The sequence below is a fragment of the Spermophilus citellus genome, assembly GCF_964194105.1.
Source record: "Spermophilus citellus genome assembly, chromosome: 18".
NCBI classification, from domain to species: domain Eukaryota; kingdom Metazoa; phylum Chordata; class Mammalia; order Rodentia; family Sciuridae; genus Spermophilus; species Spermophilus citellus.
In genome coordinates this window covers 19,404,328-19,420,964 of record NC_138200.1, presented here as the reverse complement: position 1 = coordinate 19,420,964, position 16,637 = coordinate 19,404,328, and the positions used below count along the sequence as shown (strand labels likewise).

Genomic DNA, 16,637 nt, shown 5'->3' with positions numbered 1-16,637 from the left:
GAAGCAATCAAACCTATCAGGCGGGCTCTGCCCTCCACCCAGAGCTGCTGCTTCCTGATTTAAGAAACGCTTTCAGATCCTCCTGTGAATTGTCTTAGATAAACTAAACTGGATTGCTATTCATTTGATCACGTCTTCCACTTGCTCACCTAGAAGACAGGACAAGGGAATCAATTTTGGAAATTCATTTCATCCTAACAACGAATCACAGCTTGCAGTTTCCACGAACGGGACAGCAATACTAATCTGACTGGCAAAAGTTTGTTTCACTCGTTTTTTTCAAAAAAACAAAGTCTGCGATTGCCTTCAGAGACGTAAATGTCCAGGACTTTCCTCCAGGCTTGATCACGTGGGCGCGGGTCCAGACTGAAGGGGCGCCGGGCACCCCCGGTCCCAGGAGGCGAGTCCAGAAGGGTGTTCTGGGAAACCGTGAGGGCGACATGGAGGGGACTCCCAGAGGATGTGGTGAAACCCAAACAGAAATCCCTGAGTCCAAAATCCGCCTCGGGTAATGCAGCTTCCCAAAGGCAGGTATGGCCCTCACAGGTGAGGGCTCTTCAAGTTTCCGATTTGGACAGAATTTTCTTCGTCACTGGTCGCCCACAGCTCAGGGTAGTCACCACCCTGCGAGAACAGCGGCGGGACCGCGGGCGGCGCAACAAGCCGTCGCCTGCTCCCGCCACACCCGCCCGCTCCGCCGCGAGGCGGCTAACGCCTCCGCCACGGGCCCGCCCCCTGAGCCAGGCGGCCCGTGATTGGCTGGAGGCTCTGCCCGTCCTGAGAGGCGGGTGCTTCGCCCGCAAGCCCGTGCTCCCATTGGTCGTGATGGCCGCGGCAGCGCGCGCGGCCCGGGCGAGGAGGGGAAGCCGGTGGCCGCGGCGGCGGAACGGGCGGAGGCAGCCGGTTTCGTAACCGTCGCTCCTCCTAGCTGACTCGCGGGCTGCGAGGCCTGGGTCGGGTCGGGCCGAGCCGCTCGGGGCCGCTCTGAGTGAAGGCCGCCTGGGGGCGGGTGGGCTGGAGGCGCAGGTAAGGAGGCCGCGAACGGGCGGGCATTGAGGAGGAGGCCGCGGCGGAGCCGGCCGCTCGCGTGGGCGCGAGCCCGGTCCAGGGAGACCCGGCCCGGCCCGGCCTGAGGCGGCCGCTTGGCCCGGAAGGCCCCTTGTGACTCGAAGCGCGGGCGGGGGCCCCGCGCGGGGTCTGATGCAACCTGCCGGCAACACCCGGCGGGCTGAGCTCATCCCTGGCTGCGGCCCAGCGCCGCGGCGCCACCAGCCGACCCCCGCGCTCTCCCGGGCGCCCCTCGCTGCCGGCCAGGGACTGGATGGAGGACGTGGTGTGCCCCCCTCCAAAACCCGGCCCTCTGTTTGTGAAACGTGCAGCGTGACATGCCAAGCTCGTATTGGCCCCTGGGGATGAAGGGTGTTCCCAGAATAGCAGAAGGTGGACTGTATCTTAGTTTAGTGCCACATAGGACGTTTCCTGTCGCTCTAAAACGACTGAGTTTGGGGTGCTTTAGAACTCTGTTAGAAGTTAATAGAGTGATTTTATAGGAAAAGTAGGGTTTTTTTTTTGTTTTGTTTTTTTGCAAATACAAAGCTTTACAGAAAGAATGTTTTGGTTGTTGGTGGAGATATTTGTCCTGCAGTTCACAGTGGGACATCATTTAGATGAACGTGCGATGACCAGGAGTTGACTACAAAAAGGGCTAGCAATGAGGTCCTTTAGCGTGATTGGAGGGAACACAGGAAAATAGCCAGCAGAAGTATCTAGGTGGAGAGGATGGGATTGCATCTATGAGGGGAGGGATGGTCATTTTTTCCAGGTAAGCGTTTGAAGTATTTGGATTTCTTCTTGTTTGAGATTTGTGTTGTAAGCTGGCATTTTAAAATGTGTCAGTTTTAAAATCGGTGGGTTACACAAGAATTGAGAGCTTATGCTCACTTGAATCCTTACTTGAATATGTTATCATTTAATGTGATTCTCAAAGAAATGTGATTCCCAAAGAAAATTTTGAAATAAAATACCATAAGGGCTTGGTTTACTAAGAAATTTTCATTTAGAAGTTTCTTCTGTTACTGGAGAGCTGGGGATTGTGCATACTGGGGCAAACCTTCTATCACCGAACAGCTCCCCCCCCCCCATCCTCAGCTCTAAAAGCTCTTTTTTAAGATCTGATCAGTATTACCACTTGAATAGTATTTGAGATAAGGCATTCTTGAAGTTAGTCCTCTGTTTCTAGAAAAACTGTAAACAAAGTTAAATAATTACAGGATGCTAGTGAGCTGAAGAATATTTCAGTTTCTTCTTTCCTGTTTCTGGTAGCCACACTTGACATTTATTTTCCTAAAAAAGAATAGGTGGGAACAAAATTTTATTCTTTCCTCCAGAATATCATTTCAGTTCTCAAGAATACATCATGATTGTCAGCAAGGTTCTGTGCTCTTGAGAAAGTGGTTTATCCTTGGGGAGTTAAATGGCACCTTGTGAGCCCCTGAGAAGGATGCATAGGACCCTATGGGATGAATTTGATTTTATTGTCTAAATTGCCTCATCCAGTTAATAATAATAACTAGTGATGGCCACAATTCCAGGTTTACCCCTGGAAGTGATGGTTGCATGAGTTCTTATATTAGTAGCTACATTGCTTCCTAGCCCTGTCAAAAAAAAATAAGCATGAACTCTTGATACATGTATATTTCTAGACAATCTGTATGTTGCTAATCACATCATAAGTAGGTTTAAAAGATGACATTCCAAAAACTTATGTACATTTTCTTCTCATACCCCAGTAGACCACTTATGTATTCCCTAAGGGATGCCCTCTCTTTCCCAGACCCTGCACTGATACTATCATGTGAAGATGCACAGAGCTCTGCCTCTAATTTAGTCTACAGAGAGGCCCACAGGAGAGCTGGAGTTGACAAAGAAACAAGTTGGATAGAAGCATGAAGAGAAAATATAGACTATTGAGGAGTCTCATAAGGGAGCAGGGGCTGGAGAAGGGTTAGGGCCTTGAATTTGATCCTGTAGTCTGGAGCCACAGATTTTCAGCAGGAGTGTGTGATACACTCAGGTTTGAGTACTAAATTGCTCTTGAGACAGTGGTTGGAGGGAATGCTACTAAATCAGAGACTAGTGCCCCTGAGAGATGATGTCATCTTGAGGTGATTTCTGTGGCATTGGGATCTAGAGTAATGATAGATTGGAGAGTTTTTGTTTTTGTCTTTGTTTTAGGTAGAATTGTCAGATCCTAATGATTGAACAGATCTGGGACAAGGGAGCAGCTCCTTTGAAGAATGGACCTTCACTAAGGAAATTGAATGAAAAATTTATTTGAGGGGATTAGGATTCTAGGTATATGAAAAAAAGTGACAGAAGAGCTAGAAAGATTCTTAAGCTGAAGCTTTAGAAAAGTTTTTATTCTAATAGTCTAAGCTTTCAGTATGTTACTGATTTGAATGAACATTAATCGAATTAAGAAATTTGAATTAAAAAATCTGTTACTCTTTTGGGCCAACATTTTTAAGATCCAGTGTTAATCTGTCTATAAGAAGTGGCTTCAAGCTCATTACCACCAAAAATCACCTGGAGGTGCCCTTAAAGCAAGATTGTACAATGAAATCAGAGGTCAGGGGCAACCCAATAATTTACTTTTTATTTTTTCTGTTCTTGGTACTGGGAATTGAACCTAGGGGCACTTTACCACTGCGCTACATCACCACTTCTTTTTATTATTTTTTTATAATCCTGAGACAGGGTATTTCTACCTGTCTCATTCTTCTGCTTTAGCCTCCTGAGTTGCTGAGAATACGGGCCTGCCCTATGTCTAGCTGTATTTCTGAAATGTTCTTGAATGCTAATGATGCTGGTCTAGGGACCACACTTTAAGAACTACTGCTTTCAGCTTTCCTTTTGCTTCCTATTTGAATGATTCACATGCAAGGAAACAAGCCCCACCCTGCTTCCTGTAAACTGAACTTTGGAATAATATTTGTCCACATAGGAGCCAGACTTCCATTTAGATTGTAATATCCAGATTTGAAATAAACTAATTTTTTTTTTGTTTTTCCAATTTTTTGTTTTTCAGTAAATGCGGAAGGAACAAAAGAATAAATGACAGTGGCTTGTTCAGTGTAAAAACAAAATTGATAATCTTTTGATGTTCACTTAGCTCTTTGATCCCTTTTACTTAATTTTCTCTTTAAGAGCTATATTCTTGGGCTTGCCTATTTTTTTTTTAAACAATCATGGAGTTCTTTTTATTTACTTCAACTTTCTTTTTTGCCAGTTTGTAGTTTCAGTGAATATTCATTGTTTTTCAAGACAAAGGGCTCACCTCCTTTGTTCAGTCTAGTACCTTGGCAAGATGAGTCAGGCTGAGGTAAAAGAGCCCTTCCCCATTCCTGTATCTTTGGGTACATAAACAGGCATAAACATTACTGAATTGGGAGTCTGTGGTGAATAAAAGTTGTTAGTGAATGGAGTTCACAGTATGTTGGTAGTTGAAAGGCATCTTAGCATTCCACATCCCTCGCGTGTACAGGGGGAGATGGAAGCCCACAGAAGGGAAGGGTTAGCTATGCCTCAGAGTGAAACAGAAGGAGAGGGAGCCAGAGCTGAGATAAGATTTGACCTGGTTTCTTGCCTGTATGTCACTGGGGTATTGCTATCCCTGAACTTGGCCAAAATGACTATAGAGATTAGCTTTAAGGACTTAAGAATATAACATACAAGAAAAATTTAAAAAGTAAATATATATCTTGGACCTTGATGTTCTTGAAGTAAATCAAGATAAATTTGATTATGATTGTTAAGACAGTCCCAGGAGAAATGTTAAATTAAACAAGTTCTTAGAAATTGGTTAAAACACTTATTCATGTTATATCAACTAGATAAGCAATATTTTTAAATGGCAGCAAAAGTGGCTTCAGTTAATACTGAACACCCACTTTTTAACCGGAAGAAAAATTAGGCTGTATAATTTTTTCAAGGGAAATTATGAAATGTCCATTATTAAAGAGACTTGGAGTAGCTATCCATCCTGGCTTGCAAGGAAGCTTTCTATCTTGCTTAGTGCTGGAGTGAGAACAGATAACCCAGTAGCTCCGGGCAGATTGGGTGGATTTTAAAATTATTCAGAGTAATGATATATGGACCTTATATACAGCAAAGTTTTTTGATGTTGTTTTTTTGTGGTGCTGGGGATGGAACCCAGGGCCTCACGGGTGGCAAGCACTCTACCTTTAACCTGCACCCTCAACCCTTTTTATTTTATTTTGAGACAGTTGCGCTAAGTTGTCCAGGGTAACCTCAAACTTGTGATCCTCCTGCCTCAGTTTCTCTAGTAGCTGGTATCACAGGTGTGTGCACGACCATGTACCTGGCCTCAATGAATTTTTCTTAACGATTCAATGGGGACATTTCATAATTCTGACTCCAGATTGTTTTTCCCCACTGATATAGTCTTAGCAGTTTTATGAAAAGAGAATAGGATAGTTTTACGGTTCAATACCATTGCTTTCTGAATTTCTTAGAGCTATGACTTCTTGGTGGATAGTTCACTTAGCTTTGTCATGATGATAGGGTAGGTGTGTTTCTATACTTCTTCAGGCAACAGTTGGGTTCCTGTCAAATCTGGGGAGTTTTTGAAACTGACTTCATTTCTATGAGTAACACCACAGCTTCAAAACTGGCGTGTTCTCTATGCTCATTCAGAAGTGGATGCAGGCACTGCAAATGTTTAGTCCTTTGTCCAGCCCGAGTCCCAGTACTTACACTTCTTGTATGTATTGTTAGGACTTTTGTTTCTTTCCTTGTGGTTTCAGATTGGGTGTATTTAGATATTTTAGTAATTATATCAGGGAGAAAAAAACAGTTAAAAACATGATGGAATGGGAGAGCATATTTGGTATCTCAAAGTTCCTTAATCCAAGAAACTAGCTCAGTAAATAAAGAAGCAAAAATACCTTTTCAGATACACTGTAAAGATAGCTAGGGAGAAAAGTCAACTTCTTGATGACTCACTGGCTACATATTAGAGTATAGAACATGCAGAGATCATAGCATAATATTCTTCATAAATACTGGGGACTGGACACTCCAGTATTCTATTTTGACTTGAACCATATTTAAACTTTTCCCCCTTTCATTGCAGGTGTCTCTTCTACCATATTTGAACTCAAGCTTTTCCATGGTTAACCCAAATATCTCAAATTTCTCTCTGGCAGATTATCAAGTGCTATTAGTTCATTGTGCTACCTAATTAGTAGTATTCTGTTTTTTTTTTTTTTTTTTTCTATTCCTCCCCACCTTTTTTTAGCTATTCTGGAGATGGAATCTAGGGCCCCAAGCTTGCTAGGCATGCTCTATACCACTGAGCTATATCCCAGCCCTTTATATTTTGAGAAGGTCTAAGTTGCCCAGCCAGATCTCAAACTTGCAAATCTTCCTGCCTCAGCCATTTGAGTAGCTGGGATTATAGGTAAGTATCACAATGCCTGGCTTTTTCCTCCATCCTCTTTTTTTCCTGATATCAGAGATGGGCAGTACCCTCAGGATTCAGGTGAGCTGGTTCACTCTTAGGGTGCTTCTGTAGTAACTCACCTCTCTAAATTAAATGCTTTAGATTTCTGAAACATTACAACAGTAGGCAGTTGCTGTAAACTTTTCACAGCATGGTGGACTGCAAGTTAGGTACTTGCAGATTTAATTTCATTTGATCTGTTATTTCAAATACTTTATGCATTTTATTTTCTTTTTAACTAGGTACAAGTGAAGATTTTTTTGGCAGTTTAGTTGGAAACCATTGATCACCTGGCTCTCATTTCTGTCTGTTCTGTGTCGGCAAGAGAGTGCCCAAATGAGCAAGACATCACAGCAAAACAGTACTCCAGGGGTGAATGGAATAAGTGTTATTCATACTCAGGCACATGCCAGTGGCTTACAGCAGGTTCCTCAGCTGGTGCCTGCTGGCCCTGGGGGAGGAGGCAAAGCTGTGCCTCCAAGCAAGCAAAGCAAAAAGAGTTCACCCATGGATCGAAATAGCGATGAATATCGTCAACGGAGAGAAAGGAACAACATGGCTGTGAAAAAGAGCCGATTGAAAAGCAAGCAGAAAGCACAGGATACACTACAAAGAGTGAATCAGCTCAAAGAAGAGAATGAACGGTTGGAAGCTAAAATTAAATTGCTGACAAAGGAATTAAGTGTACTAAAAGATTTATTTCTTGAGCATGCACACAACCTTGCAGACAACGTGCAGCCCATTAGCACTGAAAATACAACAACAAATTCTGATAACGCAGGACAGTAGACCTCACCCTTTCCAGACTTCACAAACTGGCTTGAACCGTTAAAGGTGTGACAACCTGCATGGCTCATATCAATGGCTCAATGTTGTCTTGATCCATTATTCAAAGATCCATTGGATATTATTTTCTAGGATCAGCACTGAAGAGTTGATTAGCTGTGTAATTTAATTATCTGGTTTTGAATGATACAGATTTTTGTGGGGATCAAAAAACAAAATTTTAAGGTATATGGTAAAAAATATATATGTCTTGGACATTGATGTTCTTAATGTAAATCCTGACTTCCCCAGAAATCCTTATTTTTTAGGCTGGCAAAAGAAATGGGAAACTGGCAGGTCACGCAGAAGGTACTTGGTTTTATGATTAATTGGATTAAGAAAAATTAGGATTCCATCTATTTGTGATTTTTATCCTAAATTGTATATTATAAATCCTAAGGCTATAGAAATCAATCATTGTAATTTGGAATGATTTTATGTATAGCACAAACCTTGTTTTAGCATAATTAGTACTGTTTTCCCCCCAAAGTACAAGTTTTTGAATAGTGATGTCAGGTTGAATAAAAAATCTCATCACCTCTTAAAAGCAGTATGCAGCAAATTGGCTTAAAAATGCACATGACATTTAAGAAGCAGATTTTTAAAAAATAAAAGTATAGCATATATTGGGGATATTGTTTGGGTTATTGATTAGGCATTGCTTTGTGTCCTAAAAAAACATTTTGTACCAAAATTTTAGTTTCTGCAGATGCTAGTAGCTTCTTTTTTGGGGGGTGTGGGGGAGAGGTATCTTTTTGATAGCCAAGTTAGTAAATACAAGTCTTAACAGTTTGATGACATAAGCTCTGATTAAGATTTATTAGAATATTGGTTTAGCTGTTAGTTTCTTCTGTGTTGAAAATAACTGCCACAGGGCCATGATTTTTAAAGGCAAAAATTCTTGTGAAAGAACATTTTAGTATTTGATCTTAACCACATTATTAGAAAAATGTATCAACTCCATGCCATCTCCCAAAATAACAGTCTCTAAGAAAACTTGAAAGTTTAAGGTTTTAACCTTTAATTTATTTCACTTAAATACATCTTTTTATATTGTTTTTGTGACTTTTTTCCTAGTTAGTGGGCTCTTCTTCCAGACTTTATGTACCACTATTTCTGTTTATTCTTTTGTATGCTTTTATGTTCCATAAATTATTTTAGAAAATGCTCATAAAACTCAGGATATTGACATTTTTGTTGAGACTAAAAAATGGCAATCACTAATGTAGGGCATCTTGAGAGTCTGCCTTATTATCAATGTTGGTAGTTTAGATTGTCTTTAACCTTTTTTTCTTTTTCTTTCTTTCTTTCTTTCTTTTCTTTTTTTTTTTTTTTTAAGCACAATTCTAGCTCAGATTTGTTTGGCTTCTGTGTGTGATTTTGTGCCTGGGATGGTGTCTAGACATGAGTCATATCTGATTAAAGTTTGTGTTACCAGGTATTTTATTTGAACATGGTCATTTCTGGCCAATTGCTGTTTCCTACTAGGACTTGGTATAATGTAACCAGACTGTAATGCAGATTGTGCCCTGGGTTTGGTGGAAGAGTGCTGACTGCAGTTCTCCTGGGCAGAAGACATCATTTTTTGCTGTGCAACTCAGCTGCTGCATATAAAACAAGAACTTAGTATTGTTGGAGATGCTTCTCAGGAGGGCTGTTAACCCTACAGAACCAGGAAACAGGGTAGGGCAGGATGGGGATTTTAAAAAAAAAATTTCCCCCTCCCTTAGGGTCCATCACCAGTTTACTTTGCAATATTGATCTACTACTCATGAAGGTTGATAGGTGTTTGGAGTAACTAATGAGGATGCACCCACGGAATCCTACTGAATCTTTAAAAGCTAGTCCATGTTATATAATTAATTAGAGATACAGTTAAGACCCTTGAATCTTTAAATACCTAAATAGGTGTAACCAACATTTTACTCCCTCACTTAAAAAAATTCAGAAATGGATGTCCCCAAGGAATTTGTGGTTACCATGATACGAATAAGCTATCTTGAAAAACAAGCTGTGGGAATAATCATCTGGAGTGTGTACTCAATATTTCAATTCAACATAAGATTGGAACATCTGAAAAAACTGATTCAAGCTTTCTTATTACCTGTATAAATCAAAACTTTTAACACAAGCAATTATGCATAGAATGAAAATGCTAACAATTGTCTTGACTACTTTACCGAAGTCAAAAAGAGTGAAAGTTTTTAGTTTGATAGTTTTACCAGTATAAAAATGAGGGAAACTAAGTGTGGGAAATGACTAAGTTTAGAGCTTTGGGAATTATAAAGTGACTTTTTTTTAAACTTCTGTGTGTTACTTATGAACCATTAGGATTTGATCTGCTTTGTGGGCAGGTCTAGTGGTTTAGGAATTAGCTGGTAGTATAAATTTCCAGCTGATCCAAATCTCCTGGGATGGGTGCTTTTTGACTGGTTTTGGTAGCATTTGAGCGGATCAGCTATTCCTGTGTCTGGCCCCTTTCAGTCACTGGGACGCCGGCTCAGATACTTTGGACATTCTTACTGAGAAGTAGTAAGATTTTACTAAAATATGACCAGATTTTAAAAATTTGGGTCATGAGTGTGACATTTTCAAATTTATGTAAAAAGTAGATGTACAATTTGATATTAAAGGAAAGGAAATTATAGCAGCCTTTGATGTTTCTTAATCCTTGTTAGAGGGCTGAAACTTTGTACCTGAACAACCCATTTAGCATTCAGAGTGCTTTTGATGCCTTAGAAATAGGAAAAACAACTGTTTTTGTTTGTTTGACAAAAGCTAGGAAAGAGAAAGTCCATTCTCCAGCTAATTAGATCTGCCTCTCAGGAAAAACTACCAACTTGTTCTTTTGTTCCTGGCTTTCAGTTTGTGAGATTACTCTATTTTTTTAAATATAATTTTATTTCTTTCAATAAGTTTAAAATAAAGAAATTTGGAACAATCTCTGTATTTCATTGTGGATTTCTTTATATTAGATAACAGAAAGCGGTTCTGAAAATGTGCCGAAACCTTGCTGAGCTTCCTGCTCCCAGCCTGGGGTGGGGGTCGGGGAATAAGCAGAGGTGCTTTTGCCCACATTTACATAAACTTCCCTTAGTGGACAGGGAAGTAGTTTTCTCTGAATGTGAATATATCTTCAGATAATACTTTTAGTCACTGGGTCTAATTTAAACATGTCTACTACAATAGGGAAAGCAATGAATGGATTCTGCTAAATCACCCAGTGTCTCAATGTATGGTTTCTGTTCAGAGTGGTAATAAATTCCTGTTTTGAAGTAATGGATCACTGTAAGGCTTTCCCCCAACCATACAGTTTTAATATTACCATCTTCACTTACATGACATCATCATTTTTGTAGAGATGAGTTTGCTGATTTGAATTGTTTCAAGGAAAGATGCCATTGGGATACTTTTCTATGATCCTTCGATTCTTTTCATGTCTTGGAAAATAAATTTCTATTCATAGCAGTTTCATGAAAACTAGTATAGTCATTTCTATGGGTAGTATGTCCCACTTCATTTTTATGAATTAGGTATAATTTAGGATCCAATAATTTGTCCTGGGAAGTTTTATAGAGAGATTATTTCTTTGTTGAAGGTGCCAGGTCGTTTTTAACAACACTTTTAGACCAACTCTTTCACTGTATGAATCTGAAGAGTTCATAAGTATTTTATATGCACTTAAAGGAGAGTGCCAATCCCTAGATATTCTTTTATTGGAACCCAAACATCAAGACTTGCCACTCCCTTTGAAGCAGCTGTTAGAGCCTGATGCCTTCGCACATCATCACCTCTCAGTTCTCCCTCAATGTGTTTTGGGGGACCTGTCTGCTTCACTTTCCCTAACCCTATCTTGTGGAGGGCTCTCCTCCTCTCTAGCCTAGACTTGGTCTTCCAGGACAGGAAAATCATCACATGCTCTCCAGAACCATCCTGTTACTCCCAAGTGCATCCAGGGTGAGACCCAATCTTGTGGAGTGGCTCTGTTTCATCTTGCCAATTTAATTTCCCCTCACTCTTCTCCTACCTTTTATGTTTGGAATGCAGTACCTCTTGCTTTACAACCCAAACCCTTCCTGTTTTAGTCCCCAGCCTCTGTGCAAGGTCAACCTTATTTTTCTTCCTGGCATTTTTTCATTGGCCTAGACTATATAGTTATTTGTGCTTGCTAAGGCGAAGCCCCTCTTAGAAGGCTATAGGCTCTGAGCACATGGATTATGTGTTTATACCACACTGGTGCAGAGTAGATGCTTAATTATTTATCAAATGACTACCTACACCTTTTTGTGAGTGCTTTAGCCTCGTGTAGTTTCTGGAAGGGCCTCATGTATTTTTGAGGCTGTACAAATTTCTGCAGAGGTTGGAGGAGATACAAGTTGAACACAGCCTTAGGAACATGGGGTGGAGTGGGCTGCCTGAGACCTACCTGTACCTTCAAAGAATGCCTATTGACCTGGACTAAACAAGTCACATTTATGTTCCCAGTGTCCCTCTTGGACAAAGTGTTTAGTTACTGAGATTTTCTCCTTGATTTTTTGTCCACATGCTTGACAATCAGGGAAAAATGTACGTAGAATGAGCAGTTTGGGTGTGGAATGGGCAGTTTGGAATGTCTAAAGGGGAGGAAGGAGAAAGGTGTGTGATACACATAGCTCTGTTTCTTAATTAACAAAACAAAACATCTATTTAGAGTTTCAGTCTAACTTGGACTGGTTTTACCCAGAGGTGGGTGATACTGTAACCCTGTGCACCTCAACTGGTTCATCAGGGGCAGCAGGGGTGGAGAAACTCTTGGCAAACTCTTCAACTCATCTGATGCTCAGAAAGACCCAGTGTTGTACAAACTGCTTGGTGTCACCAGTGGCTCAGGGGATACATCTGTGCACCAGGAAAAAACCTTAAAGAGTGGGTATCGTAAACCCAAAAAGCAAAAGAGAGAAAAGCAACTTGGAACTGTGATTATTTGTTTTTGCTGTGCTGTGGATGAAACCCAGGTAGGGCCTTGGCAATGCTAGGAAAGTGCTGAGCTACACTCCCAGCTCTGGCTTTTATTTCTTTAGGGCCACATCATAAGCACTTTTTTGTTATATCCATTTGTATTGAACTCCTTGGTGGCTTCTCAAAAGCGTCTAGCTTGGGCTCGTTTTCCACTCCATCATTCATCCCTGGCATTCTTTCTTCTCACTTGCCCATCACCTTGACTTGGAAATTCCTGCATGACGACACTGTGAGGAGACAAATCTGAAATGGGTGTGCAGACTTCTAGAAGCTGGCTCTGCAGTTCTGTGGGACTTCTGTGGCAATGGCACAGAGGGAAGGACAGGTATTCTATCCATGGCAGGGACCAGGCACAATGGGCTCTGGGTGGCCTTACCATCTTGGAGCAGAATTTGATCAGTGGGCTTCCTCTTAGGGCAAGCTCCTGGGCCACACAGGTGACAGTGCCTAACAGATGCTGGTTTTACATGAAGAAAATCATGGATGCAGGATCCCTGTAAGTCTCAAATTTTAAATAACTGCATTTCAAGTGCTATATAATTCTGTCCCTTTCAGAAATCTAACTTTGAGGCAATAACTATATTTAAAAGACTTAGGTTAACCTTTTAACTTGTGCAAAGGTAAGGTATAGAATAACTCCACCAATCTGTCCTGAGTGCATGGGATCTTTCTACAGGGCTGGTTCAACATCTACCCAGCCCCAAGCCTCTGGCTGCACTGGGACTGATGGGGTGACATCAGTGTGGTACAAACTTGTGTGTCTGGAGTGTCTAGGAGGGCTTGTTTACACTGCTCCTTGGGCATAATCTCTGGAGATTCTCATTTCCAAGTACCCAGGTGATTCTGATGACCTGTGAGGCTTGGGAAGTCTAGCAGCAAAGGTGACAGGGTGATACTGAAGCCCAGCAGAGTCCCCGGGGCTCAAAGCAGGCTGTGGGGGAGGACTCTGCCCTTGTTCTCTCAGGCTAGTCTGATGCAGAACAGGGGGAACAGGGCCTGTGCCATCAGCACCATTTTCTTGTGAATTGATTCCTGAGACACTAGATGAACCATCTTTTTAGGGTCCTGATTCCCCGAGCTCATCCACAAAGGATGAAAAGGCAGGAGGATCATGAGTTCAAAGCCAGCCTCAGCAATTTAGTGAGAAATTGCAATGCAGGGAGTCCCTGTTTCTAAATAAAATACAAAATAGGGCTGGGGATGTGGCTCACTGGTCCAGTGGCCCTGAGTTCAATCCCCGGTATCCAAAAAGAAAAAAATGAAGAGGGAACCATGAACAAAGGACCATTTTAGGAAACATTTTATTATAAATTTCATCCTGCACATTGATTTGGGAGAAAACACTGGAAATGCATCTTTCTCGAGAACAGGAATACAAATAGCAGCAAGACACATTTTAGTTGCTACTAAAGAATAAGATTCTCTTCAATCAGCATTTTAAGTCACTGTCATTTAAGCAAAGTACATGAGAAATTAAGGGTGTGCTCTTGCAGAAGGTTAAAAAGCTCCTTGTAAACAGGATTATTTGGTATGATCAAGAGTCAACGCTAGGATCTGATTCCTGAGCACCATTCTTGCTGTTGGAGGGCCAATCACCAGGCTGTGTCTGGCCTGGAGAGAGCTTACAAGGCCAGCCCAGTCTCACTGCACATTCTGGCTGGCTCTACTTTGGGCCAGAGAAGGGCATAAAGGCCTTGTCAGAGCCTGCCATGCACGCTTCGATTTCTTCCACGGTCCGGGGCACACAGGTCAGCAGTTCCATGCCGCTCTCTGTCACCACGACATCCTCCTCAATACGGACCTGGGTCAGACCAACAGACGCCCATTATGACTGAGCTGGCCTCACGTGCCACGCGAACAGGTCTGACCTGCTCCAGCCTGATCCCTGCTGTGTGGGAGCAGCCTTTATTGTTTGGATCTTAAGGCTCATTCACTGAAGGCCTGGTCCCCATGCAGCAGTGTCAGATAGGGGCCCTTGGGGAGGTGACAGGATCAAGAGGGTTCTGACCTCATGAACAAATTAATCCACTTAAGGATTCATAGCTTATCTGGTTTTGGGGAGGTGGTAAAAACTTTAGGAGGTGGGGTCTAGCTGGAGGAAGCAGGTCATTGGAGGTGTGCTACCATTGAAGGCTATTGTGGCCCCAGCTCCTTCCTCCCTCTCTTTTTCTACTTCCTGGCCACCATGAGGTGAGCAGCTGTGTTTTACCTCACCTCAGGCCCAAAGCACTGGGGCCAAGTAACCAGGGACGCTCTGAAACTACAAGCCAAAACAACCTTTTTTGGATGGGATGTGGCTCAGTGGTAGAGCACTTGCCTAGCATGTGTGTGACCCTGGGTTCCATCCTCAGAACTAGGAGTAAAATCTTTCTTCCTTTAAGTTGATTTATCTCAGGTATTTTGTCACAGTGACAGAAGGCTGATTAACACATTTAGGAATGATCAATACTCTCCAGAAGTAATTGCAAAGCCTCTGTGGACTACCCACTAGAGGAAGGTGCCCTCCATAGTCATTTGCTTATGTGACCTCACTGTCCTTGTGGTAAATGGGAATCTCTGGGGTGGGCAGAGCCTGTCTTCCTACTGAGGAATGAGGCACATGTCTGCTACCAGGCCATGTGAAGGGGCAGGCCAGGCCCTCCTCAAGTGAGGAAGTAAAGACTGTCTCTCCTCCACTAGGGCCTCTGTTCTGATGAGCAGCAGCAGTGGGAGAGTGGGCGTTCTGAGAACAAGACTGGGCTCACAGGCACTCACCCCGCCAAAACCCCGAAAGCGCTGTAGGACCTCGTGGTTAAAGAAGCAGGCCTGGGCTGGGTCAGCAAGGGCCTGGTCCAGGAGGTGGTCGATGAAGTAGATGCCCGGTTCCACAGTAAGCACCATGCCTGGTTCTAGGTGCCGTGCAGTGCGCAGGCTCCGCAGGCCTGGCTCGTCAATGCGCTCCACACCCTGTGGGGAGAAGGATGGTGGGAGGACCCAGCTGACAGCCCCAGCGCCGGCCACTGGGGCCACTGCCTCACTGGGAGACACTCCAGCCTCATGAGCTGTCTGACAATGGGGTCCCCAGCTCAGGCTCACCCTTGCTCTGCTGGGTCATCCCCAAAGACCCTCACTTTGCATGAGTGTCTCTGGCCCCTAGTCACCCTCAGAACTGCCTTCAGGAACCCTGTGGACACTGATGGGCACATATCCAGGGCAAGCTGCCCACGTGGGCCTGCAAGACTGCCTGGGTGTCCAGCTGCCCTCACTCAGGCCCCTCTCCAGGCTAGGGGATGGCAGACACCAAACCAGGGAAGCCAGAAAAGCTCTTAAGGAGGCTGTGGAGCCTTCCACAGCTGCATCTTTCCTTCCAGCAGCTCAAGTGGAAACTGGTCTCAAAAGTGCAGGTCCCAGCTACCCAAGGCCCAGCCCCAGGTTTTCCACATGACCATTCAGGAAGCAGGACAGGCGCTGTCTTCTGCATGGGCCCGCCAGCATCAGCAATGGGGAATAAATATCTGCATGCGCATGGCCTGGACTCCCAGAGAAGCTCTCTGGGCCCTGCAGTCAGGCGCTGGGACATGGCCTCCAGCCCTGGAACCAGAAATGACCAGGGATCGCTGTTCCCTGCAGAAGCCAGAGTCTGCTGTCCTGCCTCTCTCAGTGCACACCCAACCAGGGCCTGTCCAAGAGGCCTTCAGCCTGGACTGAGGGCAAGTGGTGCCCAGGACACTTGCAGGAATGTTCTTGCCCTCCCCAGGCCCTTGGGGCACCCATCTGGCCTGTGGTCAAGGCCTCTGAGTGAGTGGGCAGCAAGCAAGCTCTCCGTCAGGAGCTGAGTTTGCCCTGCCCCACTTGTGGCTCTCCTCAGGAAGCCCGCTGCTGGAGATGGAGCTGTCATTTCTGACTGTTTGGGGGCCAAGAACATCAGACTTCAATTAGTGGTTCATGTAAGGTAACCAGAAACAGGCTGGCTCAGCCTCCAAGGCTGGGCACAGCAGGGAAGGCTGTGACTGTAATCCTGCCAGGGTGGGGACAGCCACCCTAACCTGGTGGGAGCAGGCCAGGATGGACACAGTGAAGGGACATCAAGGCACCACAATCCCTGGCACAGATGCCTGGCTGGTGTGGTCCCCAGCCCCACAAAACTGCCTCTGGGCCACTGAGCTGGAAGATAAGCAGGAGGACAGGGAATGCCGGGAGACAGGGTGCTCCTTAGCCCGACGGTCCTGCTTGGACTGCTCAGGTGAGAGGTGCTTGTGGCAAGGGGAAGGGCCTGTCTCCTGCCCAGAAGTGGCTTTCCAGGGCTGGGGAT

The 16,637-nt window shown here is 43.8% G+C and overlaps 2 protein-coding genes across 3 annotated transcripts in view; one reads left to right on the top strand and one right to left on the bottom strand.

The window, feature by feature from the left end:
- The first annotated feature begins 826 nt into the window (after positions 1 to 826).
- On the top strand, positions 827 to 10,297 carry CEBPG (CCAAT enhancer binding protein gamma). The gene is made up of 2 exons (XM_081275609.1): positions 827 to 1,026; positions 6,766 to 10,297. Exon 2 carries the CDS (start codon positions 6,860 to 6,862, stop codon positions 7,310 to 7,312), a length of 453 nt encoding a protein of 150 aa, XP_081131735.1. The 5' UTR covers positions 827 to 1,026; positions 6,766 to 6,859; the 3' UTR covers positions 7,313 to 10,297.
- Positions 10,298 to 13,629: 3,332 nt separating this feature from the next.
- The window catches only part of PEPD (peptidase D), a 116,593-nt gene continuing 113,585 nt past the window's right edge, over positions 13,630 to 16,637 (bottom strand). For both annotated transcript variants that reach the window (XM_081275286.1, XM_081275287.1), the window contains 2 exons: positions 15,101 to 15,292; positions 13,630 to 14,147 (listed from right to left, as the gene is read on the bottom strand). In XM_081275286.1, the coding sequence (XP_081131412.1) occupies positions 14,010 to 14,147; positions 15,101 to 15,292 (330 nt within the window). In that variant the 3' untranslated portion in view covers positions 13,630 to 14,009. The remainder of the gene's footprint in view (positions 14,148 to 15,100; positions 15,293 to 16,637) is intronic.

What these genes read in the sequence shown, in the direction of transcription:
- CEBPG (XM_081275609.1), top strand. Translation starts at nt 6,860, where the DNA reads ATGAGCAAGACATCACAGCAAAACAGTACTCCAGGGGTGAATGGAATA.